The sequence below is a fragment of the Anas acuta genome, chromosome 5, assembly GCF_963932015.1.
Source record: "Anas acuta chromosome 5, bAnaAcu1.1, whole genome shotgun sequence".
NCBI classification, from domain to species: domain Eukaryota; kingdom Metazoa; phylum Chordata; class Aves; order Anseriformes; family Anatidae; genus Anas; species Anas acuta.
In genome coordinates this window covers 64,259,063-64,272,507 of record NC_088983.1, presented here as the reverse complement: position 1 = coordinate 64,272,507, position 13,445 = coordinate 64,259,063, and the positions used below count along the sequence as shown (strand labels likewise).

At 37.9% G+C, this 13,445-nt stretch overlaps 1 protein-coding gene across 1 annotated transcript in view; it reads left to right on the top strand.

Annotated features, from left to right (window-relative positions):
* Nucleotides 1-13,233, top strand: part of LOC137858046 (death-inducer obliterator 1-like) — a 29,731-nt gene extending 16,498 nt beyond the window's left edge. Inside the window, exons 14-21 of the mRNA XM_068685437.1 lie at nt 13-129; nt 344-451; nt 1,040-1,175; nt 1,304-1,841; nt 2,352-2,505; nt 3,540-3,629; nt 4,276-4,480; nt 10,652-13,233. Coding sequence (XP_068541538.1) covers nt 13-129; nt 344-451; nt 1,040-1,175; nt 1,304-1,841; nt 2,352-2,505; nt 3,540-3,629; nt 4,276-4,480; nt 10,652-13,233 — 3,930 coding nt within the window. The remainder of the gene's footprint in view (nt 1-12; nt 130-343; nt 452-1,039; nt 1,176-1,303; nt 1,842-2,351; nt 2,506-3,539; nt 3,630-4,275; nt 4,481-10,651) is intronic.
* The last annotated feature ends 212 nt before the right edge of the window (nt 13,234-13,445 follow it).

Below are 13,445 nucleotides of genomic sequence, written 5' to 3'. Positions count from 1 at the left end.
TGTTTTTTTTAGGGACTTCTTCATCGTGTTCTTCGTGGAGAAATCTCACTGTCAAAACTAGTGAGAATGAAACCCGAAGAACTTTTATCTAAAGAACTGTTTGTATGGAAGGAGAAACCAGCCAAAGCGGTAAGCAATACAATTCTCCAGTGTGTCCTTAGATATGAACTAACAGTAACTTCACCAGCCCTTACCACCCATAATTAATATATTGTTTTCTTCCTAATGAAATATGAATAACGTAAGCTTTTTCTCTTCCACTAGCCAACTGATAAGAAAATACAAAATAAAATTATAAAATCAGTATGCAGACTTGTTACTAAAGTGTTTTTGTTTCTCTCAGATGTTAGAGTCAAGAAACAAATCACACGAGATCAAGAAAGCAGCTGTAAAACGGGAACAAGTGCCTGATGTAAATATGGAAGATTCTCCCCCGGTGTCTGATTCTGATGTAAGTATTAGCTATTGCTTTAGCATGGAGGTGCCAAGGGAGATAAATGCTAACTAGGGCCTCAAATTTTGTATCAGAAATGCAGGTTGTTTCAATGAACTGTAAGAATATCACCTAGTAGGTGTGCTATGAGCATTTTCCTTTTGGTTTGAAGGAATGCAACAACCTAATATCGGGCATATATCGCATGTGCTTCTAAAATATCAGATGATGCGTGTTTTTCAGACCTTTGCCTCAGTTTACAGCAAAATCTTAGCCAATTGTTTTCCCCCCCAAAAATGTGATCAGTATTACAATTCTGTATTCTCAGGAAGCAGTTAATGTGATAGTATCTACTTCAGAATTACATGAAATGAAATGAGGACAAATACTATTTGAGAACTCTGTTTGACATGATATTCTTAAACAAATGATAAAAGGGGAAGAATAGTTCAAAATTCCATCTTTTTGTAAGTGCTGCTCAGAGCAGTAGTTCTGCACAGCCCTTAATATCTTTTTAAAGAACCGGAATTAACGGTTTCAAAAGTATTTTTTTATGATTGAATTTAGCAATCAACCAGAATGTTTTCTGTGTTTATTCATTTCCAGGAGCAGCAGAAGTCAACCCAAACTGTACAAAATGTAAATAGTGCTCCTTCTCTAGACGTTTTTAGCAGTATGTTGAAGGATGCAAGAAATGAACATCGAGCCCATCTTTTTGACCTGAACTGCAAGATCTGTACAGGTATCTACAGTGTTGACTTTGTCTGAAGTAAAAGAATTATTAAGAGCATTGCTTGCTTACTTGTTTTTCTCTTCAGACCTTTTCATTGTTAAACAGTAATCAAAAACACTTTAAAATTAATTTTGTAGGTCAGATTTCAGCATCTGAAGATGAATTACCACCGAAGAAGATAAAATTAATGGCTTCTGCTAAAAAAGCAGTGTCAAAATCTAAACCAGAAGTTCAGCAAAAATATGAAAGTTCTGCACCAGCAGCAGCAGCTGCTAAAGAGGCCGCCTCTGAAAACACAGAGGAAACCGAAGTTGCACCTGCAGCAGAAGCAGTTTCCCAGTCAAGCTTAGAAAGAACTTACATCCCTACAACCCAAGGCCATGGCAACACAGATACTTCATCTGAAGAACCTTCGACTTTTCCTGCCTCTTGCACTGGTGCAGTTGTCACAACTGTAACAGTTTCTGGCCGAGAGCCTAGAACACCAATGAGCGGCTCCTCTGGTAGTACGACGACAGCCCTGCGTTCTGGTACTGCATCTGGTGAAGTTTTAACAGGGGAGACAAAGCAGGAAATGTCAAAACCAGTTATGACTGTCCCCAAATCAATATTAACAAAGCCATCGTCCTCACCAGATCCAAGATACTTAGCTGTTCATCAGTCACCCAATATCAGGTGTGTATATTTAATAGTAAGCTAAGCCACTGAATCTCTGGTCTCGCTATGTTCAGTGTGTTTGTCCCCCTTTGCTTCTTACCCTCCCCTGCCAATAATCAAAAGGCATGTTCAACTTTAAATGCGATTACCTGAACTTTAAATTTTTAATTTGTCATCTCCTTGTTTAACTTCTCTAGTTGGTAAAATTTTCTGAGCATCGTGATATATTGACAGTAAAAATTCTTCAATGTGTTTTAACAGATAAATAAAACTTATAAGATATTTGACTTTAAATCTGCATGTGCATTCAAATATATTAAGTGTTTGTGAGGGTTGGTTTAAAGCTGCTCCAGACTTTCATCCTATATTGGATGAAAGTGGAAAACATTAACAAAGCATTTACTAAGGCTTCTGTTACTTGCTTTTTTAAAATAAAGTAATTGATCAATAAGAGGAGGGAAGAAAAGAAGAAGAAGGAAGCATTCTTACTGTGCTCTATAACGTTTCTCTTTTGGATTTGTTTTGCAGTGTTGCTGAGCCACGCTCACCTCAAGGCAGCGACACTTCTCTCTTCCTCTCTCGCCTCAACACCATTTGGAAAGGATTTATTAATCTGCAGAGTGTGGCCAAATTTATCGCTAAAGCATATCCTGTCTCCGGGTGCTTTGATTATCTTAGTGAGGTTAGCACTGACATGTTTATGCGTTTAGAATGTATTGCAGTTCCTGTTGTTAGAAAGGCTGGGGTCACTGTGTATGTTGTTATATTGGACGTGTAACAAAAAAAAAAAATTGCATCCCTTTAGTAATCTCCTGTAGTAATAGGAACAGTAGCCTGAGGCAGGGGGGAGGAGAGAAAGCCTTTTAAAAAAATTCCTCACGTATTTGTGAAGAATTCTCATGTCTGTTAATATGTTTATATATATGTTAGTATCTAACATAGAATAATAGCTTGATTTCAAGATCAGTTTTTGACGAGAAGCATCATCAGCATGTGTTTTGAAAGAGATGCCTTGTTCTGCTCACAAACAGATGGATGGATCACTGATGTGATCTATTAGAAAAGTTTGGCCATTTATTAAAAATATCATGCTTTGATTAACTTTGATGCAACTGCTTTTATATTTTGGGAGGGTGTACATTCAACTAATGAGGTAGTATGACAGCTTGTGATGAAACAACTGAGCAGTTTCTTAACTTCTCTGAAGAAGTGTATTTGTTGTGATTGAGGGTTTCAGGCGTGTAGTTTAGGTCTTTTCTTAGGAGGGTTGGTGGCTCTCTTGTTGTTTTTGCTAGAACAGGTTTCACTGTCATCATGACAGGAAGCTAACTAGAATTCATATGGGTGCAAAAATTTCAGATAAATTGAAAGCGTCGATAAAAGCTATACTACATATAACAGGTTCCCTGTAAAAGCAAAGCTAACAAATAGAATCGGCTGATAGGCATACAAAAGTATTTGACCTTCCACTGCTATCTTCGTCAGGCAGTGCTTTTTCTGTTTTGTGTGTACTGCCAGCCTTCCAGTAATATGCCATAATGAACTCCTTGCATTTTGGAAACAGCCTGTCTGAAATTAGGAATGTATATGTGCAAGTTTAGTAAAACATAGTACTGTATTATCGCCTAAGCTACTGGGATGGGGCAATCTGTGCTGGTTCAAAACTGTAGCCTCTCTTTCCTTTTCTTATACGACCATGTAATGCTTCTTGTTTAGGATTTACCAGACACGATTCATATTGGTGGGAAGATCTCACCGAAGGCAGTCTGGGATTATGTTGGCAAACTCAAATCTTCACTTTGTAAGGTATTTACTTAAAATCCTTTGGAAAACCAGGAAGAAATACACAGCGGCTTTTGATAGAATTTCCTTGTTACTAATTTATATTGATGTCGATCACACCTGGAAAACTACTGCTACCACTTATTCCATTGAAATTTTTGATTTATTGAAGAAACAGGTTTGCCTGTTGAGCTGCCAATCGTCTTTCCCCTGTGTAGTAGTTAAACATTCATACAACCTATTGTTTTTTAATGATTGAATATAAACAATCTATTTATTCAGTTACTGAAGATAGAAATTCAATTTTAAAAGACTAGGAAATTATTAGTAAGTGTATGTAATAAATTTTACTACTAAAACCCTTATGGATTTAGTAAAAATGAAGCACGGTATGCAAATATAATCTAAGAATTTTCCATTTCTTTCCTAATTATTTGAATATTCTGAACCTAAAGAGGTGTAGCTTGATGTGAGATACGTAAATAGTTGGTCTTTCTGAAAATGACAAAATTGATTCTGGTTTAATATTACCAATTGAATGACAGTATTTTCTTAAATCTTGGTTTAAAGCTGCTCCAGACTTTCATCCTATATTGGATGAAAGTGGAAAACGATTTTATTTGCTGATGTGTTACAGGTTGAATTTTTCCACTTTGATTTTGTATTTCAGGAATTGTTTTTGATTCGTTTGATTCGTTTCCATCCTGCCACAGAAGAAGAAGAAGTTGCCTATATCTCTCTCTACTCCTATTTTAGCAGTCGTCGTTGTTTTGGTGTTGTAACTAATAACAACAGACATGTCAAGAATCTCTACCTGATCCCACTGAGTTCTAAGGACCCAATTCCTTCCAACCTCTTGCCCTTTAAGGGACCAGGTAAGCACAAAATTTAGGGGAGGTTAACTGCTAGGTAAAATTACAAAACGAGTAAATCAGAGACCAATTGGTTTTGAATGTTTAATGTAAGCATAATTAAAAAATATATAATTTTATAAAAAGATTTTAAAAGTGTGCATATAGGAAAAAATTGCAAAGTCAATCATCTCAAGGTGCCATGGTCTGAAACTCACATAGCCTTTCCAACAAGATAAATCTCTGCTGTTAGGAGGATTTGTTTACCCATAAAATGGAGTACATAGAACAGCCACTATATTGAGACAAACAAGCAAACATTATGAGAACATTCAACCGACCCTACTTTCAACAACCCATAAATCCACCAAGTTTTAGGTCCCTACAAGCCATGTGCTGTCCCCTAAATCACATAGGAGACTCTTATCCCACGGAGCAGTCAAGAAATCTCTGAAGACAAAGGTAACGTTTATGGTTTCACTACATTGTTGTTATCTCATGGTATGTATTACGCTGTGCATGCAATATGCATGTACACGGGGTCTGAAATATTCTGTGCTACCTGGATCAAGTTCCAGACAAATCACTGACTTCAGAACATTGGTTTGCCTGGGAGCAGGCAAATTCCTTTTGCGTAGGTGGCAGACAGTAGGTGGTATAGGTTGGTATATATTACGCTCTTCTATTTTTAGTTAGAGTTATCAGCAGTAATGTATGGCTTGAATTTGCTCCATCTTTGTGCACTGAACATGGAAACAGAAGAAATGAGAATGAATTCAGATGTGAAACACCTTTATATTACAAAATTTGAAGTCACCTTCATCTGAGGATGGAGGCGGTGCATATGCTTAGTTTCCAAATAAGTACCTTTTTTCATATAGAGTAACAGGTTGAGGAGCTTAAGAGCTACACGTTACAATGAAGGCAATACTGCATTGTTGTAAGGATGGTTTGCAAAATACTAAACAGCGCAAAATAATTACACATTAAAACATGTAAGGAGCTGACCTTTCTGACAAGCTGACTGTCCTCTGCTACCCAAATACAAGTTTAGGACTAAACTCAATGAAGCATTCTCAGGGCTTATATTCATAAACAGAGGTGTGTTCTGCCTGGCCAGGTTTTCACATGTTAATGGCATACGACTTAAAAAACAGTAACAAAAAAACACCACCAACAAGTAATGTAATGCTAGGAAAATACTCTTCTTTCCTGCATGAAATTGCAAAGGGCGCTTGCTTTGTGTTCTTGGACAAGATTTTTCTCATACGCTCTGAGCCTGTCTTAACCTGCTCTAGGGAAGCATTTAAATGATCTTCCCCTCCTTGCATTCTTGAGCAAACATAGGCTGTCCTTGTCCATTATCTTTTATATTTCTGTTGTAGATTTCATTTCAAATGAAGCTTTTAAAGTGGAGGCCTGGCAAAAGTAGACAGACTTGTTAGTATTAGTATAGAAATGAGGAATGTCAGGCTGGTTTTTACAAAATGTAAATAGGAAAAGTTCTTTCAAAACTGGAGGTAATTGCCCAGAAGAAACATAGGTATAAACACTTGCAGGCATGTATTAATACCGCAGCGTAAAAGACTTGTAATACATACTTGTTACTGACATCTGATGGAATTTACTGTTTTTTATACCCAATAAAGATATTTTTGGGAAAGTGGTCATTGTCTCCTTAAATGTGTGTACCTTCAAATAGAGTTTAGCAAGTACTCAAAAAACATGACAGTGTAAGATACTTTGATAAATATGACTGGGGGCGGGAGGAGGGGGAGGACAATAATCCCATCACTCCAGAAGTCCTAGCTGGAAGATATTCCAGCTGTATCAACCAGCTCCATCAGGTGCATACGGATTATGAATCTGTTATGAATCCTGTTTTCTGATGGACTGGATTTGGAACACAACTGAGGACCTCTGACCTGCTGTAGTGCCTAGAAGATCTACAAAACTTTGTCATGGGTGATATAGAGGAACATGGAAGGATATTCACATTTATTCACTTCAACCACCTCAGATATTTATTACCAGATATTATCTGTTGGTGGGATGTTCAGCATTGTGTTTTTTTTTTTTTTTCTGGTAGTTTACTGTGTGTGAATTTGTTTGTCTCGTTTCACATACACACAACACTATTTAGCACTTTCATCTGTAGATCTGAAAACACTTTGAAAAAAATTAAAAGGTATAATCAGTCATTATTAGCACTAGGAAGACGCACTTATGGAGGGATTTATTGGCAATGTTGGCAATGTATCGGGTACCATACATATTTAATATAGAAGAATTTTAATTTAAAAAGTGTATCAGCAGAGGGCATGCCGCAGTATCTCTTCCGTTAGTTTAAGCTTGGAAGTGTTTTTAAGTATGAAGGCATGAAATCTCTTCAAGATATTTAGAGTACTCATACCAGTATGGAAAGCAGCAGTAGTAGAACAACATATTTTTGATGTCAGCCACTCCCATTCAGCAAATGCACCGTAATGTGCAGCAGTGTTACAGCGGTGGAAGTGATCTCTATCACTGAATCCAGATACACCAACTTGATAGTTTTCAATCATGCTTTCACAATTAACTGGGACAAGTATTTAAACGGCGTGTTGATAATGATTACAGCTTTGCTTGTATTGGTCTCTGCAGTTAAAAGTGTGGCATAGGTCTGTTCCCTAAGTTTTGCCATCAGTGTACAGAAATTAGGGATGTATCCTTAGTGGTACAGTTAACTTCCTAGCAGCTGCGGATGGTAGGGACAATATGTGGCCATTACGTAGATAAATACTGCAAAACTGATTTCATGAAAATAAAAAACGTATTTAACGGAAAAAAAAATATTAATCCCATAGTAATATTTAATACATCTTGTTTAAATAGATTTAATTACAGGATGTAACTTGATAACACCATCGTGGTCTTCAAATGCAGAATGCATTTAACAATATTTTATAAATAATTTAGCATCAAAAGCTACTAACATAGCTTGCAGCACTTAAAATGCTTGCTTGTGAAAGAGTTATTGAGCAATAGTTGGAGACTGCAGCCAACATTTTCATTTAGTTATTACCTAAAATTAGGCACTTAACCTATTTATGGATATTGAAACCTATTTACGGATATGGAAATGGAATGGGACTGAGCTTTGAAGTGCTGGTCTGGCTGTATATTTCCATCCAAAAGAAGCACTTACTGTGTGATCGCTTTGGATTGAATGAATTTAGAAACTGGGTTAGGCATCTGTTGAAAACTACAGTATCAAAATGTAAAATTTTAATGGATTTCTTCTCTGACCAAACTAAACAGATTCAGTTATAACCGTTGTTAATTTAGCTTTGGAATTTATCTTGAACGTGTGTTTAAGTTTTACTCTGATTTTATTAGCGATGATCTCTGTCTCTTACAGGGATTCAGAACTGTTTTTCTATCTTTTTGCTGTTAATTTTAGATACACAGTCCAATAGATTTTTGAAACCTGCTCGTTTCAATTAGTCAGTGTTTGAGATGCATGTTGTGACTAGTTGGATAAATCACAGGTCTCTGCAGAAGGGCAGATAACCAATACGTTAACGACAGAAGAACAGTGAATGCTTACGAGGAGTTTTAGGGTGAACACAGATTTGAGAGATCCTCTGCACGAGTCGATGCTGACCAAATGTGGAGTCGTTACTCACATGCTGATAAAGAAAAAATGTAAAGCAGTCACTCAGAGTGAATCATACCTAACTATTGAGTCTCTTCAGAGTGTACACAGTCTTCCCAAGTAAGCTGTCTTTTGAGCTATGCCCTGATGTTATGTATTAATGTAACTTCATCTGGGGTAGTAAACTATAGTGATCAGAATTGCTAGGATTGCTTTTAGGCAGTGGGTTGAAAGGAGTTTTTAACTGGGTGAATCAAGGATTTGTGATCCTTTCCAAATAATCTTAGATTCACCAAAGATAATTACTTGTTTAGTTCCTGTCCTGCCTCCTTTCGTTGTACATCTTGCCGTCCCTGCCCTCTCACAAGGGCAATCTGTATAGAATTATAAGCAAACTAAATTATAAGCAAGTCTTAGTTTTGGTTAGTATAGCTAGGTCATTTTCTTGATGCATTTATAATTCGTGTGTATATATATATATATTTCTAACCATGGAAGAAAGTGAAAATTGGCAACACAAAATACTGAAATACTAGATCTGGAGGAAAAAGCTTGGCACTGAATTTTAAATGTACAAGTAGGAAATAATATGTGCTACTAAATGAAAAATAGAAGTTTATTTAAACCAGCATGGCCAACATCCTCTCAACCACAGAACTATGTAAAACTCAAACACTGAACTTTGAAGTAATCTGAAATCAGCTGTGGAGCTAGAATGCATTCAATCAAATTTCAGTGTTATTTTTTTTCCAAATACTTAAAATGAGAGCTGCTTCTGATAGGAAACTTCAAGTAGATTTTGCATTGGCCCCAATTTTTTCTGTCTTTTTGCAAAGACCTTCTAGTGAGTAACCAGATTTTGCTGGTCTCTCCATTATGTGGCTAAAACAGGCGTGCTGCACTATTACCAGTCACAGTCAGAAGAACACAGAATTTCAGAATTTAGGCAGGTTACTGCTTAATGAAATCTTTATGCTTAATGAAGCTGTGTTGAAGAAGTCATCGTCTTGATTTAGCTGGTTATAATCCTCTTGCTGAGGAAACCTCACATTGAACTTAAGAAATAGGCTTACCTCATTTAATTCTTTCTTAGCGTACGTGAATATAATTTCAGCTATACAAATAAAAACAGCTGATGTAATTTTCTCATAAGATAGTAAATTTAGGAGCCCCCTTAAAACTTTGAATTCAGTTGTTTCAGCAAAGGTTCATACTTATGACTGGTAATGGCAAATAGAATTTATCTGCAACTATGGGAAGTTTGGGTTTTTGCTGGTATCAAGAAGTTTTCAGTGGCAATAATTAGTTATTTATAAGTTGTTCCTTAGTGAGCAGTTGGTTTTGTTTAGTAAGAGACTAAAGATATACATAAATTCATATATTACACCTCTTTTAAACTCTTACTTAAGGGTCATGAATATAAGGGACAGTGTAGGTTTTAGAGTCCTCATCGTATAACCACAGTAAATCTCTTTGCTGTTAGTTTCATTTCTCTATTATTGGTTCCTTGCTGGATGCAAATATTAATATGGCTCCCAAATGAGGATCTCAAGTCACTAAATCCAGAAGTTAAAATCCTCTCTTTATATGCTTTTTCTACATTTGCCACTGACTGTATGTTAAAGGATTTATTCCCTGCTCTTTATTCTGGTTGTATTTGTCTTCCACGAGTGCCTGTGGGAAATGTGAATGTACAAGGAAGGAATACAATAATGTGAAACGGACCTTCAGCTGTTTGCATTTTTCCTCTTTATGGGAAACTTTCCGGTCATTTCTGGAAGTGCTTCTCCAGGGATTCAAGCCTGAAGCTTTCACAATGGAGTAATTCTGCTCACATTTCTTACTTAGGGAAGGGTCTGTGGCATCAAACTCAATTCTACAACAGTGTTAAAAGTCACCTTGATGGAATGGTGTAAATGTCAGTCCGGTATTTTAGCACAGATTAGAACAGAAATGTAATTATTAAGTTTAACAATGCCTCGTGCTTTCTTTGTAACAGAAAGTGAAGAGTTTGTTGTTGTTGTTTGTCTGTTTGTTTGTTTTAATAGCATTAGTTTTTTTCTCTTTATTTCTAGTTCTTCAATTCCAACGTAGCCCTACAGAAAGTTAGATTGCTTGTCCAGGTTTTCTCACTTATCAGTATCTCTGTGTATATAAGGTATTTGCAAAGCATTTAGAAAGGAAATATTTGATTGGGGGAGGAAGTGGACAATAATAAGTAGAAAGTAATAATACAAAAATAGGAAAACTTTCTTTAATTTTTGAACAGCAGAGACATTTACAAGGACATCTTTCAGTAAGATTCACCTGTTACTGCAATATTCAAAAAATATCAGGGAAAGAATTAAAACATTTTTAGTTACTGTATACAAATTTATATAAATAGTAATTAAATATAGACACATAGGCTTATGGGATAATGTCACTGCATGAAATTTAGAAGAACTGTTACTGTTATGACTCATAGCTGCCATTATATAAAATGATAAGTTCCTATTGAGAACACAGATAAAAAAGAGTAGTTTTTTTACATATGCAATCTTTGTGTTTCCTTTCAGGTCTCGAGTCTTCACGTCCGAATTTAATTCTTGGATTGGTTATCTGTCAGAAAGGGAAGCGTCTTGCTACTACCATGGATACAGACAAAATAGAGAAAAAGCGCAGCCGAATTCAGGTGCAAGAGGAAACAGAAACATCGCTGTACTCTAAGGGGCCAGTAGCTTCTTCACAAGAAAAGAAAACTCCGAAATACACACTGTATTCGGGAGACTCAGCTGTAAGTACAACACTACCTGGATCTCCTCCACCTCCACCCCCACTTCCCGTTCCAGAAACCTCATCAGTTACACCTTCAGTATTAAAAATACCGTCCTCGACTAAGAGTGGAACCACAAGTACTGTACCACCACCAGTTTCAGCTACCGCTTCTACAAGTGCTACTGCTATGCATTCTTCATCCTCAAAAAATACCACACCTCTTGAGTACATCCACCAGACACTTTTTGGTAAAAAGAAGACTTTTGAACCTCTTGCTAAGGAGACTGAAACTGTCCAGTCTTCAAATCAGGAAGCTAAAGCAGCTGTGGATGGAGGTGTGTCAGCTGTTCCTTTGCTAGATCCCATTGTACAACAGTTTGGACAGATGTCAAAAGACAAAGCTATAGAAGATGAGGAGGATGACAGGCCATACGATCCCAAAGAAGAATATGATCCAGAGAAAGCTTTTGAAATGCAGACCGGTGAAAGCAAAAAACTGTATAGTGTGGAGAAGCCCAGTAACACAGCAGAACTAAAGGATGAGGCCTATGATCTGGAAGACAAAACTATCTTGGAGGAAGCAAAAGTTACGGTTGATGATTTACCTAACAAAATGTATACAGACACTAAAAACACTTCCGTGGAAACACCTGCCTCGTATGTGCCAGATTTATCTGCGTCTTCATCCTTGGTGGAACTGCAAAAAATGTTAGAAGAATTAAACAAACAACTAGAAGAGCAGAAACGACAAACTGAGGAGCAAGAAGAAGCCCTCAGACAACAACGAGCAGCTGTTGGTGTTTCAGTGGCTCACTTCTCGGTGTCTGATGCTTTAATGTCACCTCCACCAAAATCTTCCCTAATAGAGACTGAATTGTTCCATCAGGACCAACAGGCTGCGCAAAAAGTAGATTTACCTTCATCTTCCAATCAGCAAGCACAAGTTTTAAACCAGAGCTGTGACCCTCAAGCGAGTTTTCCAAACACTTTGCAGACTTCACTTGGTAAGGAAGATAAAACTTTAATTCCTGCTACTCAGCTTAGTTACGGTGGTGATAACTGGGTTTCCAGTGAAAAGCCTCCTGCAGTGCTCCAAAAAGAGGCACCTAATAGCAAATTTGAAAATACTGTTCAAGTTACTTTGGAAAATGTGAGTCAAGCAGTTTCTGCAGAACCTTCTACATCCAGGCCTTTACGTAAAGTGCTGCTTCCGACACCTCCAAGTACGTCTTTTCAGCCTAATTTCTCCACATCTAATGACAGTCAGTCTTTGCAAGATATGCACAAAGTATCCTGGTCAAACGAGGCAAATCCAATGTTTACTTCTCAGGAAAAGGGACCTGGTCACTTTGAACCAGACAGGGGTCTTTCTGCGGTGCAATACGAAGAACAAAGAAACCCTCAGCCTCATCAATTTGTAGAACAAACTGAATCTCCACCAGTTCAGGGTGAGGGTGGACCTCTCCCACAGCACTTTGAGGAGAACCGAGCTGGAGGTCCGTTTTCTTTGTCTGGGCAGAAAGGAGGACCTCCAGCACCACTGATGCTCAATGCACACGCAGGACCTCATGGACCTAATTTTAGAGGCCCAGCGCCACAGTTCTCAGAAGAGCATGTTTCTCCAAATAACGATGGACAAAGAGGATCTGCCCCTGGAAGATTTGGAAGTCAAAAGGGCCCCATTCCTTCCTTATTTTCTACGCAGCATGGACCACAGTCGCCACAAAATATGAAGCCAACCCCAAGACCACTCCTGGACCTTCCCAGTCATCCACCAGGCCACAGAAAGGAGATGTGGGAGGAAGCTGGGCCGTCTGCACCTCTTTCTGGTATTCCTGGGCAAGGGCCCGAGTCAGAAGGACAGTGGTCAGGATCTGACTTCCGAGAAGGCAAAAATCTTGAATTTAGAGGCCAGACATTTGAAGGGAGACAGAGAGAGAGATACGAAGGAGGAAGTAAAGACAAGGTTTTAGATCAGCCAGAGCCTCAGCAAGCAGAGAATCGACAAAGCAGACCCTTTGAGGAAAGACGAAGGGATCGAGAACATGGCAGACCTTGGGAAACAGACCGTGGCAGAAACTGCAACAGAGACAGGGACTGGGAGAGACACAGAGACAAAGAATGGGATAAAAACAGAGACAGAAACCAACGTGACAGAGAACGATCAAGAAGCAGAGACAGAGATCGTGACAGAGACCGAGACCGGGATCGAAGCAGGGAAAAAGAGCGCGATCGAGACAGAGATCGAGATCGTGAAAGAGGAAAAGATCGGAAAGATCGCAGTAAAAGTAGGGAGATCGGTAAAGAGGTGAAGCCAGAAACACCTAAGGAAGGTCAGAAACCAACAGAAGCAGAAGCTTCATCTTCCACTAATCAGTCATAGAACTATAACTGCTGTTATATTTCCCATAGATAATAGACACCACTGCAAGGACTGAGTCAATGTCTTCTGTATATACTGTATATTCTCACCTTTGCAAAAATGCTGTTGTAAATCTAGCCTTACAAAATGTACTGACAAATTAGCAATTTTTGAACAACTGTGAACGACAATATTCAAATAGGTAAAAGGCAAGAACATACTGGACTTTCACT